The sequence below is a fragment of the Pelodiscus sinensis genome, chromosome 17, assembly GCF_052426305.1.
Source record: "Pelodiscus sinensis isolate ZL-2025 chromosome 17, ASM5242630v1, whole genome shotgun sequence".
Lineage (NCBI taxonomy): Eukaryota > Metazoa > Chordata > Testudines > Trionychidae > Pelodiscus > Pelodiscus sinensis.
In genome coordinates this window covers 18,806,562-18,826,739 of record NC_143068.1, presented here as the reverse complement: position 1 = coordinate 18,826,739, position 20,178 = coordinate 18,806,562, and the positions used below count along the sequence as shown (strand labels likewise).

Below are 20,178 nucleotides of genomic sequence, written 5' to 3'. Positions count from 1 at the left end.
CTAAATAGGAGTTTGTTCAAAAGCTAAAATTTTAAGTGGTTACTATAAGCAATCGCATTTGGGGAAAGCATTATTCCCTTCGGAACATGTTTTGGCTTGATTGATCAATTACTTAGTTATATACCTACACTCATTCTCTTAGGAACTTGTTTTGGTTTGGTTGGACAATTACTTAGTTATATGCATGATAGTTGCAATCTGTAGGAAAGATTGAAGAAATGGGGCTGAAGAAACACTGCACGGTCTTTGTTTCATTACAGGCTAGTACCCTAGTCTATGGTGTTTGATGACTATAAAGCAATAAGATCAAGTTTGCATTTCTATTTCAGTGACTCTTATTCATGTATGTTTAAAGTGAATTTTATAAACAAGTACATTTACCACAATACTGCCTTTTATACATAGGAAAGAACAATAGCAAACCTTCAGTAATCTCTCATATTTTAAACAGTTAATTATCATCAGTGGAGCATAATTAACTATGGCCTAAATCTTTCAGTCTTTAAACAAGGGGAAATCCTGTTTGTTTCAATGGAAGTTTTACCTGAAGACTATATGGTTTCACCCTAAAGAACTGTTTCCATTTAAGAAAGGAGGGTCAACATGACAAGACAGACGATGACAGGGTGGGGACAGGTAATAGTCTTGATAAATACAAGCTATGCTTTTTTGAGAATTTGGTCAGTGTAAAATACCTTTATCTATACTAAGAGGAAGCTGTTACTAAGGACTTGTCCACACTGGGAAATTGACTGGCTTAGCTATTCTGGAATAATTTCCTACAGGAACACTCCATTATGAAACAGAAAGTGACTTTGTTCCAGAATAATTGCTCTGTTTCTGAAGCAGAATAAAATCACTTTTTATTTCAGGACAATGTCCACGGGTGGGAATTATTTCAGAATACCTAAATTATAGTAGAATAACTGCAGCTAAATAGTTGTTCTAGAAGAATTATGCCAATCAGTTTTCCCGATATAAACAAGAGTTCATTTCCAGTTTTCCCATTGACCTCAGATTTATGACTTTCACTCATTGTGGTCAGAGAACAAAGAAAACTTTCATACTGTTCAAAAAATTCCTCATAATACCCACAAATCTTTATGACATGTGACACATACTTGTTTTGATCAAGTAAGCATTAGTGGCAGGACTGGATTTTGCATCCATGCTTGATTACAGTTGCTGACATTCCTTTATGTTTAATATTGTTATACAGGATTGGACTGAGTCAGTACTCGGTGGAGCATTCTACCAGCCCTTCTCTGATAGCACCAGTAGGTGTTGTAATATTTATTCTACATAACAAGATTCTAGGATTGTCTCTTGGTGAGTCACTCTGATGCTTAAAATCTATGAGTAAGTGTGGCGTGATGGAAGTAGCATGACTGAGAGATCTTTTTGTTCAGGAGATCCCTGGGTTGAATCATAACTGGGTTTCGCAGTCTGTTACTGTCCAGTGTTCAAGTCTCAGACATCTGTACTTCACAAAGTACCATTATGTTGTGTATGCCTATGGCCACTATCAGGACAGGACAGGAACACCTGGGCCTATGACCACCACAAGGACAGGACAGTAAGCGGTGGGTAGTACCGGCTCCAGTGGCCAGCCTCATCTCCTCCACCCATGGGCTGTGCCATCCTGCAAGTCACTGTCTGTCTCCATCTGGCTGGTCCACTTCTAGCCTACAGCTCATACTACTCCTCCCTGCCTGGTGCCTCCTGCCTTTTCCCCTGCCAGTCTCCTGACTTCTGCAACCCTGGGCCTGCTCCCCCCCAACTCTGTCCTGCCCCCATGACCCTGAGCGCAACCCCCCTGCAGAGTTGCCATGGGGTGCAAGTGCTCTGGCTGTGTTGCGCACCAAGAATTATAAGGATGGTCTTGCCTCTTGGATTCACATCTACACAACCAGCCACACAGCAACACAATATCCCTAAACACATGCAGCCCTTCATGGCAACACATGATGCTCATCCACAATTCTCACAAGTTCACACAATTCTCTTAGCACAATATAAAACAGTCAGCATGCACAATATAACACAATCTGCATGCACAATCTCCCCAAACATCACGGTGAAACTTAGAATGTCTGCAAGTCACTACGAAGCAATGGAATCAGCAACAAGCTAGGAGCTCTTTTTGTTCAGAATATTACCAAGTTCAATCATCACTGCAGTCTCTTACTGTCCAGTTTTCAATTTGCTAGCTATTTTCAGCTTTTTTTTTTTACATATGAAGTTATGAATCATGTGACAGTCTTTTATTAACCCTCTCTACATGTATTTCTAGCCTTTAGAATTGCAAGTAATTCCTTCCCAACAGAATGAATAGAGTGCTGCCTGACTGAGTTTGTAAATGGCTTGTAAAAAAAGCTTTGTGAGATGTGAGCTGCCTCTTGCAGAATACGCACAGTTAACTCTGAAGTCTAATGATGAAATTCTAAATGTCAAGAATGTTAGCCATATTGACACTCATCATTTTTGCAGAAAAGCCCAATTACTATTGATTGAGACAGTTTCCCCTTCGGTTATAGTGCTCCAGTCCCAAGGAATCCATTCCTTGTGAGTGAGGATGATGGTCTTAGCACTGCTTGAGTAGAATAGCACCTCTTTCCCCTCACTCTGGCCTCTGACTGTTTTGAGGACTCCCCTCAATCAAGATGAGTTAAGGGAGACTGGATCCCTTGGAATTGGAATCATGCTTGAAGGGGAGCCTGTCTCAGTCAAAGCAGAACAGCAAGTGGCACAGAGGTGTTGGCTGTTCTACCTATATTCTCCAGTATTAAAGAATAATCAGGAACTCAGGAACAAAGAAAGACAAGACATAGTTCAGAACAGGATCCTGACAGGAAGAGTTTAATCTAGGAGGACAATGAACAGCCTACCCATGTAGTCCAAAATGTTTTGTTCTGCTCAAGCCTTGGTAAACCTTGATCGACTTCTGCCTTCACTATGGCAGTATACACTAAAGGGCAATGTCAACATAAGGTACGCAATTCTACCTAATGTAGCTAGAGAGGATGTCCCTTAGATTTAATTGCTGCGGGGTCTCCACTGCAGGGGGTCGATGGGAGAAACTCGCCCATCAACTGCCTTTATGTTTCTCGTACTGGTGATTGGTAGTTGATTTAGCAGGTCTTTACTAGACTTGCTATATCGACCCTTCTGGGGATCGATGGCCACAGTGTCAATCTCCTGGTATGTATAGACCTTCCCTATATGGTGAGGTCTTACACTGAGGGAATGTAAGAATATTTCCAGTGTCTAATAGCCTGTGAGCCATGGATGACAGAAAATGTGGTCCAGAGCATTTCTCAATAGGCACACAGGCAATAATAACTTGTTTAATTTCCTCTGTGGAAATGGTGACTTCTAATCAACGAGTCATGAAAAAATAGGGACCTCCTTCCTTCACTGATAATCAAAGGTATCTATATAAATCTTCATCAAATAGCCTAAAGCTCTAACTTATCTCTTGTGTGTTCCACTAAGGAGAGCAGCACATATCTTGTTAGAGATATTTCCCTATTTCATAAATAGGAAACCAAAGCATAGAGAGGTTAAATGATTTGTCTAGAGTCACACAGGAAATCTGTGGCAGAGTCTGAAATGAACCTAGAGAAGGGGTAGGGGTAGCTCAGTGGTTTGAGCATTGGCCTGCTAAACCCAAGCTTGTGAGCTCAATCCTTGGGAGGGATCTAGAGGAAATCTGTCAGGGATGGTATAGTCCTGCTGTGAGGGTAGGGGACTGGACTCAATGACCTTTCAAGGTCCCTTCCAGCTCTATGAGATGGTATATCTCCTTTTATATATATATATTCATTCTGAATCCTAGCCCAGAGCCTTAAATTGAAAACCATCCTTCTCTTAAACTTCAAAATTGATATCTCTTTATTGTTATTTTGTCTAATTGTGGGTATTCCCATTATCCATGTCAACATATGATCTGGTTTTGAATCGTGCTGAACACTGAGCCCTGATATCATGTAGCAGAGCGTTCTACTGGTAAATTATTCACATTTCTATATTTATTATTAAATGAATGAATAATAATTCTTAATTTTGCTACTTTTCATTTTTATTTAATATCCCCTTATTAATGCACCTCAGGAAATAGAGAGGAGTGATCTCTTTACTTTCCTGAGTCATCAAGTTAACATGAAGATATAAAATGAGACAAAAAACTCTTATATTTGTAGCCACTGGGAAAGTGATAGCTTTGGATCCCATTCCACAAGAAAAGGGGGAAACCCAGAAACCCAGATAAGCAATTTAAAATTAAGGCAGTTAGTTACTACTTCAGCAATTGTTACTACTTCAGCAATTGTAATGATACACCTACTGCCTAATGGTATATAACAACAGCTAAGCTAGAGAGAAACCACCACCTCACCAATGAAGTCGTGGTTTGTCCATGAAGCTCTGCAACATTCCATTCCAGGTACAAACTCCCCTCATAATAATCATTTAAATACCAGATTTCTTGAATAAATATTTGTGAAGATACAATCTTTTAGAGATTTATAGACTGTTGCAAGAATTTGAGCATTTTCTAAGGCAATGTCAGATGAGTGGTGGCCTGTATCCAGTCATGTGGCATACCTTGAACAGCTGAGTGTGTTTCTTTTTGTCATTTTTTTACAGCTGTAGTAGCTTCCTTGTCCTGGTGTCACATGTTACGATTCTTGAGGTGTTGAATCAGGAAGCATATTTGGGCACAGATTTGAGTTTTCTCTTATTTTGTAATAGTGATTGTGTAAAACAGATCTAATCACGTAAGTCATTGCATTAGCTTTGGTACTTTAGGTAGCAGGGGCTAATGATTAAACTCATTGCCCACATGTAGGAGACATATAGGCAGGGACAAACATTTGAGAGGCACAATCCAAGCACTGTGGGCCTGATTGTTCAGTCAGACACCTGCAGTGTGCCTCCAAGAGAGATGTACAGATGAAACTGAATAGCCTTTGAGTAGTAATTACAGCTACTAGCAAAAGTCTCCATAGTACCCAGCTGTTCTGTGCAGAGATTCTCCACATACATCTCTATAATACCAACCACAACTGCAGCACAGAAGCTTGTCTCTCCATGTCACCCCCTGCAGTGGCCAATCATGCAAAGGAACAGGATGAGGTGGAGAGACATGATGCTGTAATGACGCAACTATAGACAACAGCTGGGGAATTCTAAACACTTCAGCATGTAATTATTAGTTGAAACATGTTAGGAATGTTTTATTATTCATCATTTGTTACCCTCCTGCTTTTAAAATCTTTAATTTAATTAGAGAGCAGAAATAACACCATGCAACTTAGACCAATCACACAGCAAATAATATGCCTACTCAATAGCATGTATTCTAGGCAGCCAGATGGATATTATCCAGTAAACTGAAAATCATTCAGTAAAACTATTTGGCACATACTTCAAGAGCAACTAATATAGCCAAAAGGAAATCAGGGTCTGTTTGGGAATGATTGGATATACCAAAATGGGCTGAATCAAGAATAAACTGTACAAAATGCTGTAGGTTCAGTTATATAATGAGTACAGTTCTGTTTCCAACATGGAGGGAATATCTGTCTTTTAGGAAGGAAACAAGGAAGTTTCTTGTGTTTATTCCTTAACAATAAAGATAAAATGTCAGCTTCCACTTTTAAAGAAGCAGAAAACAGCGAAGCTAAGCTGAGGCTAACTCCTTGCTCTGATTAGAGCTGTGTTACATCTAGTACTTTTTAACAATCTTGTATGTTTTGTCATGGTGACTTTAGATACCGTGGAATAGAGCTTTATATTTAAACAGTGCTACTTTCTTTTATTCTTCAGTAGTGGCGGGGGAGTGTTTTAAAGTCATGATGATCTCAGAATTGAAGTCCGATGCACGTGGTTGCTGACTCATAGGGCCTGCTTTTCTAACAAGTTAGCTATGCTTTCATTTACAAGCTTATATGATCAATTAGGTGACAATTTTTATGTGCAATTACCAAAGTCCAGATGCAAACAAAAAATTGGGGCTGGGATTTTTTTTAAAAAAGCCGCAGTGAGTTAAAAACAACGAATGGTCTGATAGCACTTTATAGACTAACAAAACATGTAAATGGTATCATGAGCTTTCGTGGGCACAGCCCACTTCTTCAGATGATCGGAGTTATGAGTAGGGGATATGAAAACTCAAAATAAATAGGAGAAGGGAAAGGGGAGGGGGGAAGAGAATGATGCTCTGTCTCCCACACCCTTTCCTGTTTTTTCTTTAAGTGTCTGGAGAATGGGTGCTAAACCTAAGCAGATAAAGATCTAAGTCAATAGATAGATTGCTAAAACAGGAAGGATACCACTCAGAAAGTTGTTGCACCTTCAGTTCCCACCAATTTAAATTTAAGTTGAGTCCATTAGCATGTGAATTGAATTTGTGTATGTAATGTAATTCCAGGCTTTCCCTGTGAATACGGCTTGAGGAGCTGGCCTATGACAAGCCCGCCACCTGTCAGATTATGGTTAGGCAAGCCGTTTTTGGATTGCAGGGCTCACTGAATATGACTGTGGCAGAAAAGAAGCAGAAAGTTAGCAGAAAAGCATTTTTAGGTTGGCCTTAGAAAGAACCTGAGAGTGCTCACTGAAAAAATGCTTTGAAGTGCAAGCCTACTGTGTTCAGAGAAACAGGACTTTATGTGCATTCTTTGCACCTAAACAAGATTGTGCTCAAGAAATACCTGACCCCATCATCAATTTCTCCTTCTAATGGAAACAACTCTGGCCAAAAGGGACAACAATATGAAAACTTGTTCTCTTCACTGTCCCTCATCTCCCCTCCTCTCAATTTGTTGGTCTCATGTCACAATCAAAAGGGTGCGTTTTTGGAGCTAGGGCTGTTTTTATTTTTATTGCGTGTTGGCCCAGCTCCTAGCATGATGGGGGCTCTGATCCTGTATTGGTACCCATAGGCGCTACTACAAACAATTCTCCACAATCTTCAGATCTGCTTTAACTTTTACCTGGCTGCCCCAAGCAGCCATTCTGGATGCTAGAGGTTCCAGCGATATAGAGATGCACACACCAGTGTCTTTTTTCCAGGAATGTCCACTGCACACAGGTCTGGGACCAGGAGATTGGGAAGAATTGTTCTGTCAGCACTGTACCCTCTGGATATCCTTTACAAATCCTAAGGGAATTGATTGAATCGGCTTTCTAGTTCAGCTTTCAGCAACTAGAGCAGACTGAAGAATCCACATATGTGTCAAAAAACATTTGTGAATTCACCTGTGGCAATGGTATTTTCAAATTAGATGTGCAGTGGTACAGCCAAACAAACACCTAACTTGCTAGAAAAATGTAGGCTGCTCTAGATAATGACTTGGATTCCAAAAACTGTACATCTACCTAATTTCTGCATAATTGTGCATGCACATATTTGCAAACATCCAGTCTGACTGTTTGGGCCGTTATATGGTATTAGATAAAAGCTTAGTTCTGTGAAATTATGACTCCATATTAGGTAATTATCTAAACAATAAAAAAGCACCTGAACAACCATGCCAAAATGAATAAAATGCTATTAAAAGTTGACCTGATATTGTTTTAATCAGAGAAGCTGGTTAGGTCTATATTAGAACTGTTTTTCATTTCTGCTTCCTTAGAATCATTTGAGGAACTGACTTCAACTGCAGTAAATGAGTGTACAATTGCCATTTAGATTACTACACTGTCATTTGCATGTGCATTCACCGAGAGTGGTTCATGTTCAGAGAAACAATAAGGTACATGACATTATTACTTTGATCACTTCCTTATATGTTGTTTGTTCCCATTTCCAGCCCACTTTGTCAACAGATGAGGAGTACATTTTGATTTTGTCTTTTTAGATTGTAAGTTCCTTGGAGTAAAGGGTTGTGTCTAGATATCCCACGTGGGCTGACAATGGGATGTAATCCTGAGACCTTCAGCATGTTAGGCATAACCCTCTATGTCTTGACCTAAAAAATTAGCTCCATGGTTCAAAGCCTACTGAGATTAATTTAAAAAAACCAAACACATTGACTTCAGTGGGCCTTGGATCAGGCTCTCCCTCAGTAAGGAACTGTAGCAGACCCATAAAAATGTGTGGAGCAGCCACGAGAGGGAGCAATTCAACACAAAATAAGCTATGGGTGACACTTTTACAGCGCCTAGCACATTTTGGATGCCACAGAAATATAAATAATGATATTTTATGTGCAGTAATAGTAATTTCATATGCAAAATAGGCACACACGTTTTCATAGCATTACAAGAGCATTTACACGCCTCTGGTCAATTATGTAGATTGCCCCCATTATTTAGATATATAGTTTTCATTGCTATATCTAAATAGAATTGTGATCTCATTACGACTATTGATTAAAAAGTTGCTATCCACAAGTTGTGAGCAAGTCACCCTCAGATCCTTTTGTTCAAAGACCCTGCTTACCAGTTTAAAAAACTTCCTCAGGTTTGTTTTGGGGTTTTTATTTTCTTCTCTTCTAGGTTTCACTTCTGCAGCTTCTGCAACTTCTGGGCTTTTAGTCTCATCTTTATCAGGAGCCACTGCTTCTAAAGATGCTTCCACTTTCTCATTGTTTACAACCTCTGTATCTTCTGGTGCAGTCTAGGGTTATTTTTGACAAATATTAAGAAGGCAGAAAATCATTCATCTGTCATATTCTCTACAGCAGTAAGGTTTTTAAATGCTGCTATGATTTAACCATGATGTCCTCCTGAATTAGAAAATGCAGTAATCCCATACAGAAAAAAATGAACATCATGGTCCATGATTGCATTATATGCTTTAGGGCCCCCAGTCAGGAAGGCACTGAAGCATGTGCTTAAATCCATTCCTGTTCAATAAAATACTTACATCAGTGGGATTTAAGCACAAGCTTTGTCAGACATTTGTTTGAGAAGTTTTCTGGAAAAAAAAAGTGCTTTCTTGAATTGCGGCCTTAGTTCCTAAGTACAATCATTCACCTTTACTATAAATTTAAAACAAAATATAATCAACAAAAAGAATGTGGATAGTTACAGTGGCATAAAGCGGGAGCAATTTTACTGAAGTCAGTTACACCTGTACAAAATGGACACGAGTGAGAGGAGGATCAGGCCCAGGGGCTTGTAAACAGAAATTGGAATGAGGTTAAATAACTTATGAAAAAAAACCAGTGGGTCTAATTCTTCACTAGCTTTCACATTAATTAGTGATGCACAGGAGTGCAAAGGAAATGTGTGGTGGATGAAAGATATCAGACTCAGAATTCTACACTCAGTCATATCTGTAGTACACTCCCCCCCCCCCCCCCGACACTTTGCACAAGTGTTAATAATCACAAGTGACATAAGGCAATGGAGAATCAGAACCATTGTTTTACCATAGTGCTGATCCTATAAGGTCTAGAACACCTCCAGAGTGTACTCAATTGGCAAGAGGCACTTTGCATTTAGTAGAATTGGGGTCACAATGAACCCTTAAAGATTAATGAAAAATTGTGTCTATTATTATTCTTCACTTTAATGCTTCATCCCACAGCCTACTCAGAGTTACTTCTGAGAGCTTAGTATGTTCAAGTGAACAGTGAAAACTGCTTAATTCAGAGTATAACCAGGGGGAACATAGGTGCTTCATTGATGTACGGATGCTTCAGATCCTTCCTGGGGCTAAATGTGCATTCCCCGGGCTGACCTCTCTTACAACTGCTTACGGACATAGGTGCTGGAACTGTCTCACACCCCCTGCCTTGAACTAGTTTCCATTATACAGACTTTACAGATTGGTTCAATGAGTCTCAGCATCCTCACTATAAAAAATTGTTCCAGCATCCCTGCCCAGATAGACAATAAAAAAGGCCCCTCCTGTGCAATAAAGAAAAGTTAATTAATTTGGCACTCACAGTCACCATATAGAGAAGCATCTTCTTCTCTGTCTTAGAGACTGAGGGTACGTCTACACTACAGCGCTAATTCGAACTAACTTAGTTCGAATTAGTTAATTCGAACTAAGCTAATTCGAACTAACGCGTCTAGAACTAAAAACTAGTTCTAATTAGCGTTTTGCTAATTCGAACTAGGATGTCCACATTGAGTGGACCCTGAACAGGGCTTAAGGATGGCCGAAAGCAGTGCCGGCAGGGCATCAGAGGAGAACTTAGAGTGTGGAGATGCTGTCTCAGGCTAGCCGAGGGCTGCGCTTAAAGGGACCCGACCCCCACCCCGGACAGACAGTTCTCAGGGGTGCCCCGCTTGAAAACCAGTCCTGGCTTGGAGTGCCCGGAGTGCCCACACTGGGCACATCACAGCACTCGGCCATCAGCCCGGCTGCACTTGCCACAGGCTGCCATCTGGGGAGAGGGGGCAATTGGGGGGCTGCAAGAGAGCTTCCACCCCCAGAAGCCCGCAGAGCCAGCCCAGTCCTCCCCATCGGGGGCTCGTGCCCCATTCCTCCCACACCTCCTTCCACTTATCCCTCCCTAGCCCCCCTTCCTGATGTACAAAATAAAGATAACGTTTCTTCCAACATTGACTCTGTTTTTATTGAACAAAACTGGGGGAGACTGGGAAAAGGAGGTGGGAGAGGGGAAGAGAAAGGCTGGGAGAGGGGAGGGCAACTAACATGATCAGGGGTTGGGAACAGGTCCCAGATGCAGAGAGGCTACAGAGACTGGGACTGTTCAGCTTAGACAAGAGGAGACGGAGGGGGGACAGGATAGAGGTCTCTAAAAGCAGGAGTGGGGTGGAGAGGGTGCATTCAGAAAAGTTCTTCATGAGTTCCCATAAAGAAGGACTAGAGGACACCAAAGGAAAGGAATGGGTAGCAGGCTTCAAACTAGTAAGAGAAAGTTGTTGTTCTTCACAAAGCAAATAGTCAACCTGTGGAACTCCTTGCTGCAGGAGGCTGTGAAGGCTACAACTAGAACAGAGTTTAAAGGGAAGTGAGATTAAGTCATGGAGGTTGGGTCCATGGAGTAGTCTTAGCCAGGGGGTAGGAGTGGTGTCCCTGCCCAAAGTTTGTGGAAGGCTGGAGAGGGATGGCACGAGACAAATGGCTTGGTCACTGTCTCCGGTCCATCCCCTCCAGAGTCCCTAGGGTTGGCCGCTGTCAGCAGACAGGCTACTGGGCTAGATGGACCTTTGGTCTGACCCAGGACGGCCATTGTAAGCTCAGGGCTCAGGGTCGGGGGTCTCAGTGGACCCCCTTGATTTTCATGCACTCCTGCTCCTGGGTGGCCAGGCTGGCAGCTCTCCTGCCCTAGATGGCCACTTTCCTGTGCCTAGTGCGGAGATCGGGGACGAGGTCCATGATGTCCGCACTAGACCAGGAAGGTGCCCACCTCTTGCGGTCCCGGGCAAGCTCCCGGGAGCCGCCAGCCTGGTCCCGAGAAGAGGAGGTGGGCTGGGGGACATCGGGTGGGTGGCTCTGTGCCGTGCCAGGTGCAGGGTCTGCTGGCTTGGTGCTGGCAGGCTTGCACCTGGCACAGGCACCGTAGCCAGCCTGTGCCCCTTTAAGGGGTCCGGGGCCGGGAGGGGGGCATAGAGTTGCCCTGGTGTTGGCCAGAGTGGCCACCAGGGAAAGCTGGGGAGGGCTAGCCTCCCACTAGTTCGAATTAAGGGGCTACACACCCCTTAATTCCAACTAGTAAGTTCGAACTAGGCTTATTCCTCGTAAAATGAGGTTTTCCTAGTTCGAACTAAGCGCTCCGCTAGTTCGATTTAAATTCGAACTAGCGGAGTGCTAGTGTAGCGCCTATGAATGTTAGTTCGAACTAACGTCCGTTAGTTCGAACTAACATTGTAGTGTAGACATACCCTAAGCTATTAGCATGGAAATAACTCAAATAATTTGACCTGAACTCCAGTGCAAGCCTTTGTAACATTTTACAGCCAGTTGCAAACGATACTTAATGTTATAAAAGCATCTTACATTACGTTCAGCACCTTAAACACCGAACTAAAATGACAGTAGTTTCACTAGACATTGACACTTAAACATGACCTGCTGTTCTACATTGCCAACAACGTGAATATAATTAAAAATAATGTACAAACCACATGCTGTAAAGGTGTCACATCAGTTTATAGACAGGCAACATATATGTACACTGCATAGAGTTACTTTTAATGTGCATGCCTGTATGATGACCTCTTCTTGGCTGATACACGGCAGATTGAATTGGGGAACCTAAAAAGCACGAGCTGCGACAGTTTGATTTGAAGAACCATGACTCTCTTGCTATATAGGCTGTAACACCTGCTTTCATTTGAATTTTTGAAAATGGGGTTGGCAAAGTGCATGAATTGGCAGTGATAATCCTGATTGTCTGGATGAAATTCAGCCTTTTGTGGGTGAAATGCATGGAGACTGGTGGTGTGTGTTGGGATGTATGTGTGCTTGTGTGTAGAGTTAGAAGGGAAGATATCTGTCTCCCTGACCCCCAGTCTCAAAAACTCCACAGCGCAGTCCCCGTTCTCCATGACTATATGACTACTACTTCAGCTGATGAAAGACAAGTGGCTACAGGGTCTCTGCACCACGCATGTGAGTGTAAAGGGCCCACAGGATTTCTTGTTCATCCCCACTTCCAACGTCACCCTTTTGTATTTTGTTTTGGTCATTTGGATCCACTAAGAGCGCACCTGCAGCTTTGCTACCAGCCCCCAATGGCATAGTCCCATTGACCCAGGGCCAGGCATATTCACAATCTGGTTACTGGTTCTCTAGAGAAGGTAATTTGAATCAGCCCTATATCTGCCGATAAGTTCTCCCACCACCCCAGCTCCACTGGTCCACAGAGCACACTCAAGGGGCAGAACCAAAACTATTCTAATCCTGTCCCTGACCTACCCTGATTCCTCCCCTCTCCTCAGCCTGTATGGAAGTGGGAGTAGCAGCCTGGTGCAAGTTGACTCTCTCTACCCCATGCTGCCATTGGTAATGTGGTATTGACCTCCTTACTCCCCTGGTCCAGCACATAGCTAGGTTGAAGCTCTCTAGTCCAGCACTCTCTGCTCCGGCAATACCCAGGGTCTGGCATGATTTTCCTTATCCGGATGTCCGCTTATCATGAGTGTGGCCAAGTTTCCCGGGGTCCCATAAAGTTTGTTTACAGACACCAGTCCTGGCTCTCAGTGATCTGTGCTGTTGTTTAGCTCTAATATACCCCTTAATGACTTCTAAGAGCTCAGCAAGCAGTGGAAATGTTGGTAATGCCTCTAGACAATATTGACCTCCCATGATTCAGCAAATTCTCTGGTTCAGAACTGGTCATGTCCTGAGGGTGCCGGACTAGACGAGTTCAACCTGTATCTATGGGCCCAGTTCTGACGTCTTGATTCACATTGTCTAGCACCCAAGTAACCCCACTGATTGCAATGAAACCACTAACAGTACCCTTCAGTGTAAGAATGGCATGATCAGACCATTTACTAGTTCAGACAAAGTAGCATGACATTTCCTAAGATGCATTGAAAGAGATAGTGATATATTACTAAACATGGGTTTGTCTGATCTATTCTTTTCCTGTTTTTTTTTCTGTTTCATAGGCATGAATAGTATTTTGATGAGAATCAATCTTAGATATTCAGAATCATAACTTTTTCCAGTATTACAGTTAGTTTTAATCACAATGTTCCTCTTATAGCAATTACTGCATGCACCTAAAATATGTTTTAAAATTACTCTGTGAACAGGATTAAAACGTTAATGAAACAGTAAATCTATAGTAATTTTAATGTGTATTTCTATTTGACCTGCCTTATAATATATACAAACAATTCACTAGTAGGAAATGGCTCATTGCATGAACTGGAAAAGTGGCTTGGTAAGGCAGTGACTTAGCTTCCAGGAGTTCATTTTTCAAAGATTAGCATTTGGGATTGTATTACAGCTACTGCTGTTACAGCTGCAGCACAAAAGAGTTTTATCTAAAGGGCTTTCAGTGAAGGGGGGTTAGTTCCTCCAGTCAAATGACAGCAAATGCATCCTGGGAGGAAATGCCAAGTACCGGAGGGAAGAAAGGAAGAAAGATGTGCTGCCTTTTAGAAAATATTAAGAGAGAATCAGCCATTCAGAGGAATGAATTTGCTGAATATTCCATGCTTCCCAATTTATTGATTGGTCACTGAACTGTACAAATTAAGAGTTGGAAATTAAGTGTCAAAAAGCTTTAGGAGAATTAAATAAAACTTCCAATGAAAAAATAATATCAAACTTATTTTATAAATGCGGCTACAGAGCCAGATTTTTCAAAAATAGACATACAAAATACATATCTAATTTGCCATGATGACAGTGCTACATATGAAATCTCTCATTTTACCTGGGCAATGTTGCTAATATACAATTTAATTAGGCATTCCACAGTGTTCCTGAAGAAATTATATTGTATGCAGTTGTTAGCCTGATATTAGGCATGGTATTTTTTTAATAATTCAGTTATAATTATGTATACAATTGCATGTGTATGTATACATACACTAGAATCCCCTTTTCAGTTTTTATAGTATTGCTGTTAACTTGGTCCAGAATAGTTTCTTTGGGTAGGCCCCACCAATGGTGGGGTAGGAGGTAAGGGGAAGCAGCATAGGAGGCATTTGTCCCAGGGCCTGACGTTTCAGAGGGACCCAGAGTTCCCAGCCACCATCACTGCCCCTGGCTCTTTTGAATTGCAAGCAAACTGTCACTGTGAGGCTGTGTCTAGACTACATGCCTCTGTCGTCAGAGGCATGTAGATTAGACACATAGGCAAAGTCAAATGAAGCCGCGATTTAAATGATCGTGGCTTCATTTAAATTTACATGGCTGCCGCGCTGAGCCGACAAACAGCTGATCAGCTGTTTGTCCGCTCAGCGCGCTAGTCTGGACGCTCCCCTGCCGACATCAAAGCCCTTCGTCGGCAGCCCCGTTATTCCTCGTGGGATGAGGTTTACCGGGGCTGCCGACAAAGGCCTTTGATGTCAGCAGGGGAGCGTCCAGGCTAGCGCGCTGAGCGGACAAACAGCTGATCGGCTGTTTGTCGGCTCAGCGCGGCAGCCATGTAAATTTAAATGAAGCCACGATCATTTAAATCGCGGCTTCATTTGACTTTGCCAAAACAACAAATCTACATGGCTCCGTCGACGGAGCCATGTAGTTTAGACGTACCCTGAGGGGTTGGGGAGAGGGACCCAATGCTGTGGTCCAGATGGCGCTAAGGGCTGCCTATCCTCAGTCCTGCTCCTTCCACCTGAGGCTCTGCCCCTTCCAGGAACATGGAGCTGGCATCCCCACACCTTGCCCATGGGCCCTTGGTGGCTGTCAGCCCCACTCTCTTTGGGTAAAACTTTGTGTACAGTTATCACATCATGGTTTCTTTATACTTACAAACATACATCAAATCTAAATGTTTTTAAATGCTAGGTAGGTGCTGGCTTTGGAACTCAGAGCAGATCTGTGAATAATTCTTTCAAATATAGACATGATTATATCATTGCCTCTTACTACCACATTATACTTTGTGTTACATATGTGTTGATCCACTATTCTCAATCAGAACTTTATGTGCACTTTGTATGTTGTACATTAGTGTGCCTAATTTGCCCAACCCACTACTGCAATTCTCAATGTTTCTGTGCTAACTGATCACGGGTGAAATTCTGACCCTACTGAAATCACTAAGGGTGCATCTAGACTGGCAAGATTTTGCGCAAAAACAGCTGCTTTTGCTCAAAAACTTGCCAGCTGTCTACACTGGCTGCTTGAATTTGCGCAAGAGCACTGACTTTGTAATGTACAAAATCAGTGCTTCTTGCACAAATACTTTCACGCTCCCGCTCGGGAAGAAGCCCTCTTGCACAAGAATACTTGCTCAAGAGCCCTCTTGCGCAAGAATACTTGCTCAAAAGGACCAGTGTAGATAGGGAAGAATTGTTTTGCACAAAAAAGCCCTGATGGCTAAAATGGCGATCAGGGCTTTCTTGCGCAAAATCGCACCTAGACTGGCCATGGATGCTTTTGCTCAAAAGCACTTTTTGCGCAAAAGCATCCATGCCAATCTAGACGCGCTTTTGCAGAAATGCTTTTTCTGTTAAAAGTAGTTCTGCAAAATCATGCCCGTCTAGATGCAGCCTATGGGTATGTCTAGACTACATTGTTTTTTTTTTCGGAAAAACTGCCCCTTTTTGAAAAAAACTTCATCTGCGTCCACACTGCAATCTCATTCTTTCGAAATTAAATTGAAAGAACGCATGGGTTATTTTCGACATTGGTAAACCTCGAATTCTGAGGAAGAACGCCTTTTTCAAAAGAGTTCCTTCGAAAAAAGGCGTGTGTGGACACAGAACACAGACATTTTTCGAAAGAAGAGGCAATTGAAAAAAGCACGTGTACACTGGTGGCCACTCTGTGAATAGCAATCAAGACTTTCTTTCGAGAGAGTGTCCCTGCAGTCTGGATGCTCTCTTTCAAAAAAGCAGATTGCTTTTTCAATCGGGTTTTGAGGTGTGGATGCTCTCTTTCAAAGAGCTCTTTCGAAAAACCTTCTTTCGAAAGAAGCTCACAGGCTAGACATTTCCTAAGAGTCTTTTTATTGCCTTCCAACACATCAGGGTTCCACTCCTTGTACCTAACCAATCGCTGATAGATGAAATCCCTATAACCATTTGGAGTGTTGTTACTAGATGTGAGAGTACATATTTGATATACAGTTACATGTTGTATTATTCCTACTTTCTAAAACACCTCAGCCTACATTACTGCTCTCTCTCTTTCTCCGTCACTCACTCATACACATACACACAGAGGCCCACTGATGGGGAAGGAGGGCCAAAGGGACATTGGTCCTAAGGCCTGATGATTCATATAGATCTGGGCCCCCCGGCTGCTGTTGCTACTACTGTGGCATCATCGGCAGCTGGAGCCCCAGGCCCTTTAAATCACCATCAGAGCACCACTCTGCATGGCTCTGAAGGCTGGCTGCCCTGCCCCTTCCACCTGAGGCCCTGCCCTTTCCAGGGGTGTGGAGCTGTTCCCCTTCCCACCTTGCCCAGAGGGACCGCAGATGCTATTGGCCCCCCTGAACATGCATGTGCACACATGGTATGTATATGATATGGAGTTCTGTACTGGCATAGCCTGCCAGCATAACTCTCTGTAATGGAGTCACAGAACAGGTTTTTTTTGTTGGTGTAGGATTATCACCTTGCTGAATGATGTTAGCTACATTAACAGAAGTCTCTTGTGTCAACATAACTGTGCCTATGCTGTGGGTTACGTTCACATAGCTCCATCGGTCAGAGGCTATGCTGATATAACTTTACATGCTTCCTCTCTCTTTTTCCTATAGTATTGCCTACTGTAGATATGCTGCTGTAGCTTCTACAGTACATGCCTGACCTATTCTTTCAGCTTGAGGAATCAGACATGAAAATGACTGCCTTCCTCCTGTCAAGACCCATTTTGTGTGTTATTTGTCCAAAAATGCATTTGTGAGTTACAAAAGCTCTGTAAGGTTCAGGCCTTTCATATTCTTTTGGCTCCTATTATGCTTTACATCTTATAATGATGATTTAATTTTCAGATCTTATTTTAAAATACTTCATTCCAGAAATTCAAAATCCTTCAAATGGTGCTTTGTAAATAAATGCTGAAAGAGCACAGTAGAGCAGCTGAACAAGCATCAAAATTCACTCCATTGTTGCCATAACATCTCAAAGGAAATGCCACTCCTATAACTATAAAGATGGTTTCCCAACTGCTGCTGTGATTCTGTTAACTTCCAGTTTTATTTCAGCATCTTGGTTGACACACTGATGCTTTGCTATAGTTTTTTTCTGGATAAGATGTTTCAATGAAATGCCAAAGCTTTTAAACTTATACTGTTACATACCTATCGATATATTTTAGAAATGTGCATCTTTCTGTCTTCCTGTCCGTCAGTCCATGAGTCTGTTTGTTCAAGAACTCCTCCTAAATGGCAAGAGCTAGGACCACTACATTTGGTATGCAGTTTCCTCTTGTCATAACTTCAAGGTCTGGGTTTGGTTGTTGTGATGGGGCCCCGCAACCCCGCACTAAAGCCCCCGCGGCAAGTGCCCTATTCAGGCGGCGGGGAGGCGCGCACCAGCATTGTGCTGGGTATACATATGCCACGGACCAGCTGGCAGCCTCAGGTGCGGTGGCAGCGGCATGAATGCTGCGGGAGGGGTGGAGCTAGCCAATGACGTCAGCATGACGTCCCCCTCCGGCGCCGGACACAGCAAGAATTTTAAACGCCGCCTCTGAGCTGTGTGGGGAAGGGGGGATGCGGCAGGAAGACAAATGCCAGAGATTGGAGCCTTCGACCCCGGAGGACGGGCGAGGGCACGAACACGCGGCTGCGGAAGGCAGGACATTGCAGACACCCGTGGAGCAATGGGGTCCAGAAGGCCTTCTGGAGCGACGAGCGGAGGGCCCACGAAGGGCCGGGTAAGCCAGCAGCAGGGGAGGGGAGCCGGAATGGAGAGGAAATAGCCCAGGGCGGGGTCATATAAGAACCCCGCAGATTGGCAGGTTTTGGCCGGATGCCCATGTCAGCCGGACCTGGACCAAAACCAGGTCTGTGTCCTTTAGGGCCCTGGGCTGGGGCCCGGGAGTGAGGGTGGGCCCTGACCCCCCTCTCTACTCCGTTCTGCTCCCAGAGTAGCTAAGAAGGAAATGCCTGAGGGTATGTCTACACTACAAAGTTAGTTCGAACTAACGGACGTTAGTTCGAACTAACTTTCATAGGCGCTACACTAGCGCTCCGTTAGTTCGAATTTAATTCGAACTAACGGAGCGCTTAGTTCGAACTAGGTAATCCTCATTCCACGAGGATTAAGCCTAGCTCGAACTAGCTAGTTCGAATTAAGGGGTGTGTAGTCCCTTAATTCAAACTAGTGGGAGGCTAGCCCTCCCCAGGTTTCCCTGGTGGCCACTCTGGCCAACACCAGGGAAACTCATCTGCCCCCCTCCCGGCCCCGGACCCCTTAAAGGGGCACGGGCTGGCTACGGTGCCCGTGCCAGGTGCAAGCCTGCCAGCACCCAGCCAGCAGACCCTGCACCTGGCACGGATCGAGCCACCCACCCGATGCCCCCCAGCCCCCCCCATCTTCCCGGGACCAGGCTGGGCTAGTGCAGACCTCATGGACCTCGTCAGGATAGCTGCCAGCCTGGCCACCCAGGAGCAGGTGTGCAAGAGAATCAAGGGGGTCCACTGAGACCCCCGACCCTGAGCCCTGAGCTTACAATGGCCGTCCTGGGTCAGACCAAAGGTCCATCTAGCCCAGTAGCCTGTCTGCCGACAGCGGCCAACCCTAGGGACCCTGGAGGGGATGGACCGAAGACAATGACCAAGCCATTTGTCTCGTACCATCCATCTCCAGCCTTCCACAAACCTTGGGCAGGGACACCATTCCTACCCCCTGGCTAATAGCACTCCATGGACCCAACCTCCATGAATTTATCTAACTTCTCTTTAAACTCTGTTATAGTTGTAGCCTTCACAGCCTCCTGTGGCAAGGAGTTCCACAGGTTGACTCTTTGCTTTGTGAAGAACAACTTTCTGTTACTAGTTTGAAGCCTGCTACCCATTAATTTCATTTGGTGTCCTCTAGTCCTTCTATTATGGGAACTAATGAAGAACTTTTCTGTATGCACCGTCTCCACCCCACTCCTGCTTTTAGAGACCTCTATCCTTTCCCCCCACTGTCTCCTCTTTTCTAAGCTGAAAAGTCCCAGTCTCTTTAGCCTCTCTTCATATGGGACCTGTTCCAAACCCCTGATCATTTTAGTTGCCCTTTTCGGAACCCTTTCCAAGGCCAAAATATCTTTTCTGGGGTGAGGAGATCACATCTGTACACAGTACTGAAGATGTGGGCATACCATAGTTTTATACTTCCCCTCCTCCTTCTTCCCCGGCTTCCCCCTTCCAGCTCCCTCCTCCTAGGTTTCCCCCTCCCCTATCCTACCCTCTCTCTTCCCCTCTCCAACTCCTTTCCCCAGTCTCCCCAGAGGTTAATTTCCCCCCCCCCCCACTCCCAGTTTTGTTAAATAAAGAGAGTTTCTATTTTTGAACACACGTGTCCTTTATTTTTTACATCAGGAAGGGGGGCTAGGGAGGGGTAAGTGGAAGGAATGAGGTATGAGCCCCCAATGCGGAGGACTGGGGTGGCTCTGCGGGC

At 43.8% G+C, this 20,178-nt stretch overlaps 1 protein-coding gene across 10 annotated transcripts in view; it reads right to left on the bottom strand.

The window, feature by feature from the left end:
- Positions 1 to 20,178, bottom strand: part of BCAS1 (brain enriched myelin associated protein 1) — a 100,548-nt gene that overhangs the window by 18,903 nt on the left and 61,467 nt on the right. For 7 of the 10 annotated variants that reach the window (XM_075901170.2, XM_025187927.3, XM_075901175.2 and 4 more), the window contains one exon: positions 8,447 to 8,623. The exons of the other annotated variants lie outside the window; for them this stretch is intronic. In XM_075901170.2, the coding sequence (XP_075757285.2) occupies positions 8,447 to 8,623 (177 nt within the window). The remainder of the gene's footprint in view (positions 1 to 8,446; positions 8,624 to 20,178) is intronic. 10 annotated transcript variants of the gene reach the window in all.